The 15,478-nt window shown below is 41.9% G+C and overlaps 1 protein-coding gene across 1 annotated transcript; it reads right to left on the bottom strand.

Moving 5' to 3' along the window:
* Positions 1-237: 237 nt before the first annotated feature.
* susd5 (sushi domain containing 5) lies at positions 238-15,459 on the bottom strand. The gene is made up of 5 exons (XM_041955512.1): positions 15,186-15,459; positions 13,993-14,170; positions 8,755-8,864; positions 6,856-7,044; positions 238-5,214 (listed from the first exon to the last, which is right to left on the bottom strand). Exons 1-5 carry the CDS (start codon positions 15,268-15,270, stop codon positions 3,314-3,316), a joined length of 2,463 nt encoding a protein of 820 aa, XP_041811446.1. The 5' UTR covers positions 15,271-15,459; the 3' UTR covers positions 238-3,313.
* Between the last annotated feature and the right edge of the window lie 19 nt (positions 15,460-15,478).

The following is a 15,478-nucleotide window of genomic DNA, read 5'->3' as shown; positions in this document are numbered from 1 at the left end:
TTGTCAGTGCTTCTTCTTTCATCTGCCCTCTTTTGTTCTTTTAAACATTTTTGGAACACGTCACAAAGAAATGGGGGGGTAATAGCTGACGGAAGGGGCTTATTTTAATATGAAGATAAAGGTTGATTATGAGGAGTCAAGGTCAAAGTCACACCTGTGACAAGCCAATGAATGTGTCCGTTTGACCCTGAGGGTCATAAAAATAGAAATTGAGGGTTCAAACCACATGTTCAGGAGTTTATTGTGACTTAGCGAACACATACACAGTACACATTTCATCCTGACATCACACACATCAGGCTGTTTGAGATGAAGAAGAAAGAGACATGAGGAATATCAGCATCATGTGAATGAGAGTCAGCAATGTGGGAAAAAAGTCATTTTCTTTTTGCTTCCCTTAAGATTTATCATGTTTTTTCACATAAATCTGGTGATCTCTGTAACATTTTTGATGATTAGGATCAGTCCACAGTCGTGCATCATTTGGCGTGTATGCCAGGTCATTGCTTGATAATGAACAATGTGGTCTTTATTTATGTTATCACAGTACAGTACTTGTGTTTGAACAGCAGTGTTCAATAGTAGGTGAGGGAAAAGGCAGCAGAATAGATTTTTTAATAAAGTGGAGATGAGCTGACCCTGTGTAAGACATGCAGAGGTAATGTCTACTATCAACTGTGCTTGACTGTCTTAGTGAAGAAACATAAGTCAAATTTATTCCCCACACACCAGTAATGCTACAGTACTGCATGTACAGCAAGTTATTACAGTTCATATATACAGAAACATATAGACAACTTCATTCCCCAAGTCCCCCACCACATGAGGACATTCAGTCAATTCAGTTTCAGACACTACAATACAGAAATAAAAAACACGGGTGAAAATGCTTTGATTCATTTGGAATAAGTCAATAATTATTGAAATCAGCTGTGAACACTGGATGTAAAGCCGCCTCATGTACAAGCCACCACCCACTTCCACATTTACAAGTGAAGCACTTTCTATGTAAGTTATCTTCATATAATTCATTTTGTACGTCAACAGAATTACAAACTCTAACATCTAAGTTTAAACCTTCTTGTGGCTACATGAATTTATTTACATTTGCACCTTTTAATGAGCTTTTTTTCCCCCCTAACATTTGACATTGCTCTCAAGTATTTGACACAGTACGGAAACACCAGGAGTCTAAATATCACACAATCATACGGAACTATATTCGACTATAAAATCCTTCATTTTTTGAACTAGGACTGGACGATAAACCAAATTTGGAAAATTACACACATTATGAATTTCTAACCAAACTAAGTTTACTCATATAGCAGTTTTTCAATAAGCAAGCTGTCTGAACTTCCAAATTTAAAATTAAAATAACTACAGTCAACAATATCGAACCTCTTGTTAAATAAACAAACCCTCCCCCAGTCCAGATACGCCTGTGATTTATCTGGACAACAGCAGGAAATATAATCCATTGATGTATTGAAAAAATATTTACCGTTGAATTTAGAATAAAAGTCAAAGTAATAATTTATCATGATATACATTTTAGGGCATGTGGTCCAGCCCTAATTCTACCCCAAAGTCACAGGCTTACTAATCTAATTACATTTTTCATTGAACAACCAAAACCGTCGTAATATGTAGACTTTTATTAATCCTTAACAGTACCAGTCAAAAGTTTGGACATACCTTCTCATTCAATGGTTTTTCTTTATTTTCATTAGCCAACAAACAAGTGTTAAACAAACCAAAACATGTTCTATATTTTTAGATTCTTCAAAAAAGCCATCATGAGCCACCATTCTCTCAAGCAGCTTCATTACTCACCTGGAAACCTTCTCATTTAACAGATACGGTTTGCCAAAGGTTAATCAGTGGGGTCTTAAAGGCTTTGGGATCATCAGTGCAAACGTTTGTGCAGATTTAAACCCAACGGAGACAGTTGGGAATGAGTTGGACCACAGGGTGATGAGTAAGAGTGATTTGCTGAGCATCTATGGGAACCCCATTCAAGCATTCCAGGTGACTAATGTTAGCACCAGGTAGCTACTTGGAAGAAGCTAAACTCTAAACCTATTTTGCTTTGTTTGCATTTTTTTATTTATTGCATAATTCCATGTGTTATTTTATACTTCTGATGACTTCAGTATTAATCTACAATGCAGAAAATAATAAAAATAAAGAAAACATATTGAATGAGAAGGTGTGTCCAAACATTTGACTGGAACTGTATAACTATAACACTGGGGGTTCTGATCTCAGTTTCTCTCTGTTACCATGGCAGCATCACAATGTTTGATCTCTGGTTGGCCTGAATGCCGCCAGCAAACACGACGCACCACTGACGGGCGGATTGCACCAACCTGAGACACACACACACACATGCACACACACACACACACACACAGGGGCTGAGTCTGCAGTGTGGACACCCGCTCTACATCTTTTACCAGCCGACTGTCAAAACCAACAGATCTTAAAATGTTTCACCTGTCATCTTTCTTTCTCACACTTACAAACCGCTCATTCGACTCTCTAATCTGGTCTAACCATCATCATCATCATTTTTCTGTTCACACTGGTTTGACAGAAGGCAGTTTGTTTACTTGGGACAACCAGCCTAAATCTGCTGCGATGATCTGAAGTGTTCTGAACTTCAGCGCTGTTGTCATGTATCAACAAGTGGAAAACAATTTTTTCATTAACACAACACTCAATCCAACACAAAAGATTAAAAATCAAGAACAATACAGCTAAATCAACGACAAACGAAGCCAACAAAAACAACAGCAAGGTAACAGAGAATCTTTACCACAATGTCCAAGAACTTTGGAGGTCTCAGTTCATATAATCAGGTGGGCAGGCATGCCTTCTTGTGGTTTTCCTACATGGTCATTTCCTCATAATCTCATTTTTCAGTTCCTGGAGTTGATCCAGTCCACACACAGCCCCTCCACCTGTCCTGCTAGATGTCAGAGCTTTGAAAATGATGGGGGGGGGGGGGGGGTACAACAAAGATGGGTAAAATTCTTTGAAATCGATGAGTGGGACAGGCAGGACTGCTACCATCTTGTTTCACTCAGGTTTCATTACATCAGATCTTACTGGTTTACAAAATTCTCTGCATCACTAAGGCAAGGGTTCACTCTTCAAATCTGTTCATACCAGCCCAAAATCTTCAATTATGCAGTATTTTCAAGCAAGATGAGGGACTGTGCTTTCCTCTCTAATTCATCTGAATCTTCCCATCCCTCCTAAAAGTCTCTGTCCTCCATCAGTGCCCCTCTTTCCTCACCTCTCACTCTTAAACTTTTTGCTGCATCTCTATGTGTTGGCCCTGTCTGGTCTGACTTTGGCCCTTCCCATTCATCTCGTACATTGAGCTCTTCTGCTGTTGCCGTCGGTAACACCACACCCCGACAATGACCGCCGCCGCCACAGCACACACCACCACAATTATGGCTGCCACCGTGGGACCTCGACTCGAGGAGCTCGGAGGGGGGCAGTTTTCACCTGTGCAGATGTTTTCCCCCAGCTCTCCCTCCATCTCACTCCTCTCGCCAGTCTCACCGGGCAGGCTGCGCACAGTGTGCTCCTCCACTAGGATATCACCGTTGTGCACCGGTGGAGCTGGGTGGTGATCGAGGAAGGGGTGCTCAGTGAGGTCACCAAGCCAGGAGTGTGTGGGAGCTGCTTGTTGTGTGTCATAGTCCTGGCTGTCAGGGTATATGGAGGAGTCTGAGGGCTGTGAGCGGTCAGGGGAGGGAGCAGCCGTGGGGATGAAGCCAGGCCACATCTTCTTCACTCTCCCTTGCTCTAAGGCAGGCTCTGTGGTGGGAGGCTCGTGCACCTCTGGTGAGCTGGTGTATGAGGCGGGTCGACCAGCTTCCACGTCATTGGGTCTGTCTGCTGTCCCCTTTTCTCTATCCTCTGGTCTTACCCTTTTTGTTGTGGAGTCCCCATTTTCGGTTTCTGCTAGAACAACAGGGTAGCCGTCCAGCCAGGTCTCATCTGTGGTGGCCTTTCCTCCGTCTCCCTTCTGAGTGACATTCTGATGTTCATCTGTTGCTATAGAAAAGATGACATGTTGACGATCATCAACATCTTCACGGCTATCATGATCGTCGTAGCTGTCATGGTCATCGTGTTCATGATCATCGTGATCATCGTGATCATCGTGATCAGTGTAATGGTCATTATCGTCCTCCTCCAGGTCATAATGCTCCTTGCCATCATCATGGTCATCATGGTCTGGATGTTCCTTCGAGGCATCAGGATGTTCTCGATCATCGTCACCATGATCTTCAGTCACATCGTCGTGATCTTCAAAGCTTTCATGTTCATCGTAAGTATCATCTCGATCATCATACTCCTGGCTGCCGTAGCGAATGTGATCACGGTCCTCCTCATGTTCACCCATGTCATAATGGTCATCGTGGTCATCATGATTTTCATGGTGGTCCTGTCTATCCAGATGATCATGCTGAGCTGGAATATAATGTTTCAAAGGATCATCATGGTCATCTTCGTCCTGGTGACCGCCAACTTGGTGGCTGTTGTCATGGGCATCCAGGTCGTCATGGTTGCTGTCATCATGATCATCTTGGTCATCTGTGTCGTGATCATCATAGCTGTCTGGATTGTGATCATGGTCATCTCCATCAATGGGATGCTGGTGGTGGTGCCTTTCTTGGCTCTCGTGCTCTTTACTCTCCTCTGATTGGGCACCTGAGGCTCTCTGTGTAGTCTGTGTGACTGGATTGGTGGAGACAGGATGTCCCTCATCCTGGAAGGCCTCGGAGGGGAACCAGAAGAGGTGTTTCTGGGAGAGGATAGAGACAGGTGCTTCTGTAGCTGCAGCTGCATCAGTCATGACCACCTCCCTCCTCTCCTGCTCCCAGCTTGGATGTCCTATAAAGTCCTCAGCAGCCTGGTCCACCTCTTTTTCTCCTTCTTCTACAGCTCCGTCAAATTTTCTCCCTCCCACTTCTTGTTCTCTATGTTGGTCCTGATGTTCCTCCCTGACATCAACACTGAAACTCGTCTCTTGCTGCTCCTGATTCATTTTCCCCTCAGGGTATGTAGCTCCGTGCACCTCCTCATACACCTCACCACGAGCCTCCTCTGGCCTCTCACTGTGGTGTGCTGCCTCTCCATAGGAATCTGTGAACTTGTCCTCATAGTCTATGTGACTTTCAGTCTTGTCTGCAGAAACACAACAGGGACACGTTACTTGATCAGGTGACAAAATTCAACGAAATCTCAACATTCATGATACTACAACTCAACTCAAATATTTACAGAGGCATTTGACACTTTGATATTTTGGGAAATACACTTATTTGCTTTCTTTCCAAGAGTCAGATGAGACATTTCATGCCACTCTTGTATCTGTTCGTTCAATATGAAGCTACAGCCAGTTAGCTTAGCTCAGCATTAAGAATGGAAACAGCGGGACACAGCTAGCCTTGCTCTGTCCAAACATATAAAAGCCTGCCATCACCTATAAAGCTCATTATTTCCTGATCATGACCAATGACTTTCTAAAGTCCAGTTACTCTGAGGTTTCCCTGCAACCAGCAGACACTTCAGAAAGTCATTTCCCTCTGCCATGAAATACTCTGGCACTGAGCTCCCCATAACACCGCAACATTTCAGGTTTACACTTCAATTTTTTTATGGCCTAAAGCAAGCGGTATCCTCTGTGGCTGAAAGATTAATCCAATATGGATGTGCCAAAAACTGCAGTTCCTAGCATGGCCACATGAGGCTGGCTCAAAAAGCAAGAAACATGTGTTCAGCCTGGTACAAAAAACAGTTTTGGTCTCTATAGCCAAATTGCAAGGGGAGTGAATATTTATATAACTCACTCATTTAAATTATTTCAAGCTATTCATAATTATTGGCATGGCTGCTTTGACCAACAGCATCAGCAACCAGGCTTCATTTGGCCCTCCTCAGCTCCACCCATGTGCCACCTCTTTGCCCATTTTGGGATTAGTAGTGGAGTCAGGCACTGCCAAGATGGCGACAGCCAGGGACACTGTTAAACTTGATATTACATGTTAGTTAGTGAGCTTGTTAGTGAGAGGTGCTGGTGGGCAGATTTTGTTTCCTTTGGACAGAACCAGGCCAGCAGTTTTCCTTTATTTCCAGTCCTTAAACTAAGCTACATCAACTGGCTGCTGGCTCCACAAAGACGGATTCCAATCTTCTAATCTAACACTGAGCAAGAAAGCAAATTAAAGTGTTTCCCAAAATGTCGAACTGCTCAGTGAAAGTAAAGCAATGTCTACTTTTAACCCTTCCTCACAGATTATAGCCTCCTCACTTAAAGGATTTCTAGAGGCTTGACTGGTGAAAGTATCCACTATGTCACAAGAACATGAATTTATTTTTTCTTGGTTATCTCTGTAAATTATCTTGTAATCCCTCAGATCTATCTTGGGCCAGTTCAGGAACCACTGAGCACAAACATTACTATGACTCTGTTACCTAACATTGGACACAGGCCTGGCATTCTGCCTGCACAGACAGCTCTTGCCCCCTTCTCCCTCTGCTATGAACTGAGCCACACTATGGCATGTCACACTGAGGTGTCATAGCAGCCATTTTCATCCCAACTCACAACTGAGACTCTGTTTTCCAAAAGCCAGGGACCAAGCACCAGCCACCTAACAACAATGGGAGCTAACAAGCAAGAAGTGAGGAGGCTGACCTCAGAATGGTCTCCGGTCAAGGTCAGACCTCAAGAGGTCAAGCAAAAGGGGGGCTTTCTCTTTCTTTTTCTGCCTCTTTCCATTTCTGTCCCACTCTCCAACATAAACAGCTCAAACACCTACTTACCTTTGACACATATCTCCACCAGTCCATACCACTCTCCACAGCTATCACACAGCAGGCTGAAGGCTCTGTGCCCACTGGGCATCACGTAACCTTGCATACATGTGTACAGCAGCTCATCTCCCATCTCATACCCAGAGTGCCCCTGTAACTGGGCATTAGGAAAGGATGGTGGGTCACCACACGGCACACCTGTCAACGACAAACAGATGTATGTAATCTTAAAAAAAAAAACGCATTCGACATACAAAGTGGAGCATAAATGTTTCGAGGTGTTAAACAAAGTATTAGATGAAGATGATGCAATCCCTCTTCAATATTACACAGTGTGGTTAATGAAACACGGCTCATTATTATTATCCAGCTTTACAGCATCACTGTCCCATTTGTACACAGAACGAGATAAGAGCGCCTCAAAGGACAGGAAGCAATGGGATTTGTGGAAAATGTGGATGTAATTTTGACGAACACAACCACTAACAATGCCTCTGGGATGAGATAAAGGCTACGTATTGTGTTGAGTCTGGTCTAATTTTTTATGGCAATTATACCAAGGCAACACAGTTTATTTGACATAACATGTACAAATAAACAACATGTAGTTTGTCTCAAAAATGTCAGTTTTCAGTTATCTTATTTGCTCTCCAAAATAAAACCTTTTAATAATAAATTCAGCTGCTACTTACTGCAACATCAATCAATGAAAATCAAGTGTTTTGGGGCTTTTTTGCAGGTTTTAGTCGAGTCACTACAAATCACTATCCATTACATTACTGCCAACTATTTTCCAAAATAAATCAAATAAATATTATTTTGATCCATTTTCATTCCTTTCATGCTGTCAATTGTTTTGCAGAACTGAACAGTAATGCATAGCCGTTATGTTATAACATTAATGTACTATTGTTTATCATCTGTAAAGAAAGGAATCACTCAGTATCATGACAGCAATTAAGTAATATTGTAGAAAACTAAGGAAGATCTAAGCTGCACTACAAATGATTAGAAATACCTCAAGATTTTCATCATTTGGTGCTACAATTATTTGAAACTAATGTCTACAAAGTACAAAAACACACCAAATACCACGAAACTATGGTATGTTTTTGAAAAATATCTGGTGAAACACACACAGTAGACAGCGCTTACAGTAAACACACTTAAAAATGTAAAATGGTGTTTTAAAACAATTTTAAGCCAACAGAATTGACTTCATGCACTGAAATGTAATTTTCAAATTGCTTATATTGTGTGTTGCCCTGATAATGGAGCTATCAAGACACGTTACACCTCCAAACCTCCTACCATAACAATAACCATAGCTACATAACCAGAACTGCAGCCATGCCACTGAAGCTCTAAGTGGATCTGTACTGTTCATTTTCCCCACAGCAGGGTGTTTGTTCCAGCCTCTGGGCGTGTGGTATATAAACATCCACAGTAGCTCTACTGTTTATGAGGAAGGACGAGAGATCTCTTCTGTGTGCCGTCCAATAATAATCCGATCCAACCAGCGACTGACCCCCACCCCTCTCAGGTCCACGCCAGTGGAATAGGTGTGTGAAATTTAGCTTACGTACATTAATGGATCAGGTTATGTCATTGCCTACACACCACACGCTCAGATATTCATGAGGAGGCAGAAACATTGGTATGTAATGTCAGACATGAGTAAGAAATGGTGAGCAAACACAAACACAAACACATACTTGCAGGATGGAGGGTGTTGAAGGTAGAGATGCAGACTGAAGGAACGCAGGAACAAAACCTCTTTCACACCTCAGTAAATACCTCAGGAAAGACACCACACACACACACACACACATTCTGTGCACACCAAGCTCATCCATTCATATCTCGACCACAGGTTTATACTTTATCTCTGTTTGTGTGTTTACTGACCTTTGTCTTTGATACAGAAGGCATCCAGGTGTGCAGCATGCTCTGTGGCATTTTCTGTTCTCACATCCACTGCTTTCAGTGCACTGCCCACCACATTACACACTGTGGTCCTACAAATCAATAGATAAATAGATACAATCACATTGGATTCACACAAACACACTCATTAATTTCAATGACACTACGAGAGCAAATGGCCTACAGCGAAGCATTTAAGCACCCCCGAGGGACTCTAGGATAGAGGGTGGTCATAATTAAACCCAGTGTGTTTACTTTTAACACACTCTCACACTCACACACCACACAGACACAGAAACACTCTCCCTTAAGTACACATCTGGCACTTGAGTACATATATTCCAGGATTGTACTTAAGTACAATTTTGTGGTATTTATTATGCTACTTTATGCTTTTACTCCACTACATTTCAGGTGATAATATGGACCTGTTTTTTCTATTACATTCATCTGATGACTTCAGTTACTACCTTCTGTTCAGATTAAGAAAACATATATAATAAAATACAATTTATTGTAAATGGTTAAACCAGCAGTTTGCAGCAAGTAGTTCAGTCCGCTTGTCATGTTTCAGATTATTTATGTTTCTAAGAGCTCCGCCAAAGAGATGTTTCCTCATTTCAATAATTGTTTGAAGCCCAAAGTGGCAAAATAATCCAGTGTATTATTTTATTTTGGGGCTTTTTCCCTTTATTCGATAGTGCAGCTGGGAAGAGACCAGAAACGACGAGTATTTGGGGATGACATGGAGCGAAAGACTCCACGTTAGGATCGAAAGTGGGCCGCTGTGGTAAGGTCTTGGTACATGGAGCACAACTAGAAAAAAGTCCAAAAAGTTAATATAGATTTATGTAGCAGAAGCTTGTATTTTCATCTTTCCTCTCACATTAATCATCCCACAACCCCTCAGATTTATCTCTTGACCTTTTGGAGGGGCCCATACCACAGGTTGGGAACCAGTGGACAAGAATATGTAGCAGCTTGTCTTTTATAATAATGTAACAGTCAAAGAGTGAAAATACTCAATTAAGATTATAAATGCAGCGCTTTCACTTGCATTGTTACACTAATGTGTTGGTGCATTTACATAAGTACTTCTTCCACGACTGATTAAACTACAGATACTACTTGCAGAGACTACCACTCCTGCTGAATAATATCATAGTAAAGCCGCAGCTCTGGTTTATATACACTATGTGTACAAGTAACATGACGACACACATGGACAGATATGTGCAGTACTTGCTGCTCGCTGGTCATTGACTGATCCGTTGCTTATTCAAATATTATTACAGCTTGACATCAGAGTCCAGGAACACACATCATGGCTCAGACATGCTGCTGTATCAGCAGTAGTAGTCTGGGGCACATCATTATCACACAACGGCACATTGTGAACAGATGTTCCCATGCACAAGCCAGAAGTTACTGCCAACCTCTTATAGAACAATCATAACATTAGGGACTTAATATAATACACTTTCCACAGGGACCAAATAAATAATAGAGTCAGTACACAACGCCTACAAGCCCCAGTGGCAAAAAACGCTGCGTAAATAGTCTATTTTTGTTGCCACATCAATGTTTATAGCATCGTTAACCCATTTGTCATCCAAAAGCACCAGATAAGGCTGACTCAGACTTCCCAGGCCAATCACATAATGTTCCCATAGCAGCTCCCAGCACCAATCAGTCTGGCTGAGCTCAGAAACATCATTAAAAGTCAGACATATTGCGCTTTCATTCATAACAGGTTTGACCGGTAATATTCTTAGTCAAGCATCATTAAACGAAAAAGGTAATGGCCGCAGACTTGAATGTGGGCATGTGTGTGAGTCTGTTAATCAAAGCATCAGTAATTGGAAAGAATTTGACTGGCAGTGCAGGGAGACTGAGAGTAGCGGTGTGAGTCATACGGCATGCTTGTGCCATGCTAACTTCAGCTTATAAGGACAAAAGTCTGAGTGAGAGAGAGAGAGAGACAGAAATCGCCAAGAAAACACTCTGAGAGAGACAAAAAAACACAAAGACTGTTTTCACATTAAACTGTAGCTCCTGCAGGCATCTGTGTGTGTGTGTGGATGTGTATTGTGGGGACATAAGTCTATTTACACAGTCATATTGTGAGAACTTGCCTTCTCTACAGGGACAAAACACATGTTCTCATAACATGAATCAATAAATGTTAGGGTGAAGACATGGGTTGAAGGTTAGGGTTAGGTTTAGGTGAGGGTTAGGGTTTGGCAAGTAGTGGTTATGGTTATGGTAAGTCTCCAGGAAATGAATGGAAGTCAATGTCATGTACCCAAAAATGATGGAAACATGATGTATATGTACATGTATGTGTGTGTGTGTGTGTGTGTGTGTGTGTGTGTGTGTAAGAGAGAGGGATTGATCTCTATCATGGGCAGGAAACACTCCACCTGACCAGAGAATCATTTCTCAAAACCCTCACCTTACATGACACAACTATCGCAGGGGGAAAAAAAGTCCAAGGTGCGTGGTTGTGTTGTATGGAACTGAACCTTAATTCAGTCTGCTGGGATTATTGTGTTTGGTTACCAGGGTAACAGATCTATGACTGACAGGTAAGAGGAGGACGTTAAAGGAGGAGAGTCAATCTGAGAAGCACTTGTTATTACGCAACAGACCTAGAAAGGATGTCAATGCAGAATGAAGGTTAACTGGCACCACACAGAAATAAGTGACAGCACATGGCAGCCTCACAAAAAAAAACCTTTGAAAAGGTTCTGTTCACTTGTTCATGTTTGGGTGTTTTAACTGTATACGTAACTGAAAGTATACAGTTAAAAGGCAGACAAACGGATGGGGATATCATGAAACAAAGGTCCACAGCAAGCGACTTCGCCCTTTGGAAACACACCTTCACGTTAACGTTTTTTCAATGAATGCTTGCAAAAGTTAAGTCACCTCCACTGCCATAAGTCCGTTGTCAGGTGGACCACATATATTCATGTTGTTATTCTACCATGATGAGTGTCAACAGGTGCTCTAAAACTCTAAAACTCTATTTCTGCATCACATTACTAGCATTTAGATTGTTTTAATTAAATCAAGGAAAAAACATGAAGAATAAAATGTGAGAGATATCAAAGGAGACACGCTCCATATTAATCTCACCCATATATAACAGAGTATACTGATAGATGGTGAAATAACCGCTCCAACAACACCTGCTGCTGCCTTTACATACCCACTGTTTTTTGTAATATGAGTCAATTCTCTCTATAAGTCAAAGGATCTAATATTCTACAACCGGCAGCCATACAGGGAGCAGACAGGAAAGGAAGAATGATAAAAAGAAATGTAAATATGAGGAAACAATAACAAAGATAAAGCGTCTATGACGCAACACCGGACACGGAGATGTACCTCTGGCCTGCTTTCATGTTAACCTCCATTTTCTTCACCTACCCAGCAGAAGGAGAAGGGGTCCAGGCAGAAAAGGCTTGAAAGGTGGGTGTTGGTGATGAGGTTAGACAGACAGAGCCACAGATGTATGACACACTGTCAAACATGGTAAGCGGGTGTGAAAGCTGATGTCCGCTGGCCAGCACGTAGAGAGGAGAGCGCGTGTCATCTTTTCCTCTGACCGGGCTTTCGTCTTTCTCAGGGCAGCCGCCATTTTGAAGCAGGTTTAGTTTTGTGATCTTTTTTCCTTCGACTAATGATTTAGGAAAATAAGAGTTGTTTTCCAGACATTATATACTGTCTAAGTCATAACATAATAAACTATAATTTAACATAAATGTATCATCTTATATTAGTTAGCCCATTTAATATAGTTAAGGCACTTAGAATTGTTCAGTCTGCATCTATCTGGTGCCTTATTAGCAATAGCCATGTTAGCATTAGCCACGCTAGCGGCTACTGTGAAATTTTGTACAGACGTTCATGTCCCCTCAGGGTGAATCATAATAACTTTGATTTGCGCCATCATCAGGCCAAAATTTACATTTGTCTGATGCTTTGGTTTAAGACCAGATATTCTAATTAACAAATGTTAGCTAACATGCTAAAATAAGATGGTGAACATGGTAAATATTATACCTGCCAAACAAGAGCATTTTAGCATTGTCATGTGTATATAAGCATGTAAGATTGTTAGTATTAGCATTCAGCTAATCTTACGTAGGCTAGCCTTACAGAGCTTCTATGTGTACTCTTTGTCTTGTTTCTTACTCCTTTTTTTCTTTTGTCTTTTTTGTGCTTGTAAAACTTTTAGGATTTGCTGCTTTTCTCTGTTATCTAGGATTGGGTACTGAAGACATCACTTTGGGCTCTGGCAAACAATGATGTCATTTTTTTGCTAAATGAGTCATCAGTTGATCAAGAAAGCAGCTGGCAGATTAATGGATAATGAAAATAATCATTAGTTGCAACACGTTTAAAAGCTGGGTTAAATAGATGTGTCTGTTTTGTTCTATTTGATTGTTGTTGTTGTTGATACTTTGAAGGAGAGAAATAATATGTTTTAGGAATTACTTTCAATAAACAAATACAGAATTAGATAAAATTATTTCACTTTAGAAGGATTTAGGGCAATATTTCAGCTCAACTTTTAAAAGCTCCAGCTCCATACCACCATTCATGTCATACTGAACACCACACATCCTGCAGGCCTGAAATCACCTTATATTTAAAACCACATAGACCAGGACGACTGCAGTACTTTCTGTGTTAACTCTGCAATTACTGCTCAGCATACGAGTTGCCAATCAAGCACCTGCCCGGAAAGGTGTACTCATCTTCCTCAGCTCTGTCTGTCTGCCTGTCTATCTCTGTTCCTGTCTCTGGAAGCTGTGTGTCATGTTACCGTGGAGATGAGAGGTGTAAATGGGGGCAGTTGTCGACATGACACCCCGGTTCAGAATTCCCTCCTCCTCCAGGAAGGAACAGAGGAGTCTTTCTCCCTCTCTTCCTCTCTTTTTTCTCTTTTCCCCCTGAAATGTGTCTCTTCTTCTATCTTCCCACTCTCTCTGTAACTGCCACAGATGCCTTCATTTCCTTTCTCTTTCATCCATTCCTGCGACCTCCGTCAAACACACACACACACACACAGACAGACACACACACACAAGCACACTCGCCAAGTTGACCTCTGACATCTTTAGAAATCTCAAGTCGACTGCATGTGCCCTAAAACAATGAGCACCCTCATGCACAATCAATTACATACACGAATGCTTCTTTACTTACCCCACTGTGCCTCCATAGAGCCACCCACGGGTGCACGGGGAGAAGAAGCACTCCACCACAGCATGGCGGAGCTCCGCCGACGATGCCAAGCGGGCATGTCGGGAGGCACAAGCCCGCTCAGCGTCTCTGAAACCCTGCAGGCCGGAGGAGTTCCTCAGGTCCAACACGAACACTCGACCTGAGGGGAGAGACAGCAGGGAGAAAGAGGAAAACCTCTGAAACTTATTACCTGTTATTAACATCTAATATTAGTGTGTCATGAGCCTTACATGAAGACAAAAGAAAGATTCATCTGTTCACAATCACCTACATTTTAGTTGAACATGACTGCAAGATGAGAAAAAGGAAAGCTTAAAGGCCTGTTATTGATCTTAGGGGAAATATATTAGATTATATTTGTGCTTAAATGGATTTTAAGCGCAACTTATTTTTGTTGATATGGGTTTTGGACATCCATTGGAACGACTTGACACACAGTTGCCACTGACTCCAAGAGCACGACAACAGCAATGTACAAAAATGAATTTTGAGCCTGATACCAAAATCTATATCTATTACACGTACCATAATTCAGATTTTATCATGTTTCTTGTCAATAGAGTACAAATGCAGGTGTGCAACATCAATTAATAAATCAGTCTAATTGAGGTAACTGCTTATTATGAGAGTTCTCAGCACATTTCACAATGTAAAACAATATTAACACTTGACACAGCACTGGGTTAAAGGTGTGATCTACATAGTGCATCACAGGACACATTCATTATCACCTCATTATCACATCATTACGGTTCACAAACACTAAAGAAAAGGTGCTCCTCTGTTAAAGAGTTAAACCTTCTAAATGTTTGGACCTGTTATTAAAGTTTGAGGTGAAGATGAATCCATTACGCACAGCTTTGTCAGATGCATAAGGCTTTTCAAATGTTGCATGAAACACTCATTCTAGAGAAAAAAACGTCCATGGGCTCACTGGCGGTGATTAAGAAACGCACGACACGACAAGGCAGGTGCCAAATGTTCGCGCGCGCTTCCGTTAGCTCTGAGTAACGGTTGGCGCATCACTGTATACCTTAACTTTCATGATGGAAACACATGTAATATGCCAATAAAAGCTCATGCTTGGGAATAAACATTTTTACAGTATCTTCTCAAATTTTCTTCTATCACAATAGCGGGAAATATTAACTTACCGTCTGCATTCACAGAGGTCAGCACGAGACAAGCCAGGCATCCAAAGAGCAGCGATAGAACAGTTCGGTTACAATGATCCAGCATCTTCTTGCGCCCTCGGCTGTTGGCCAAATCTCACTTTTTTGTGTTGGAAAACGTGCCCAAAAAACTTCCAGGTGGAGGTGACGGCGGGGAGCAGCGTCCCTCCTGGTGGTCAGAGGTGGACTGAGCAGGAGGGTAGGTGAGCTTGTTGTCCAGTGCAGGGGGCGCAGCGGAAAGAGCGCAGTCGGAGCGGCGCGGGAGCGGGGCGCAG

Source organism: Chelmon rostratus, chromosome 16 (genome assembly GCF_017976325.1).
Source record: "Chelmon rostratus isolate fCheRos1 chromosome 16, fCheRos1.pri, whole genome shotgun sequence".
Lineage (NCBI taxonomy): Eukaryota > Metazoa > Chordata > Actinopteri > Chaetodontiformes > Chaetodontidae > Chelmon > Chelmon rostratus.
This window is presented reverse-complemented; position numbering and strand designations above follow the sequence as displayed.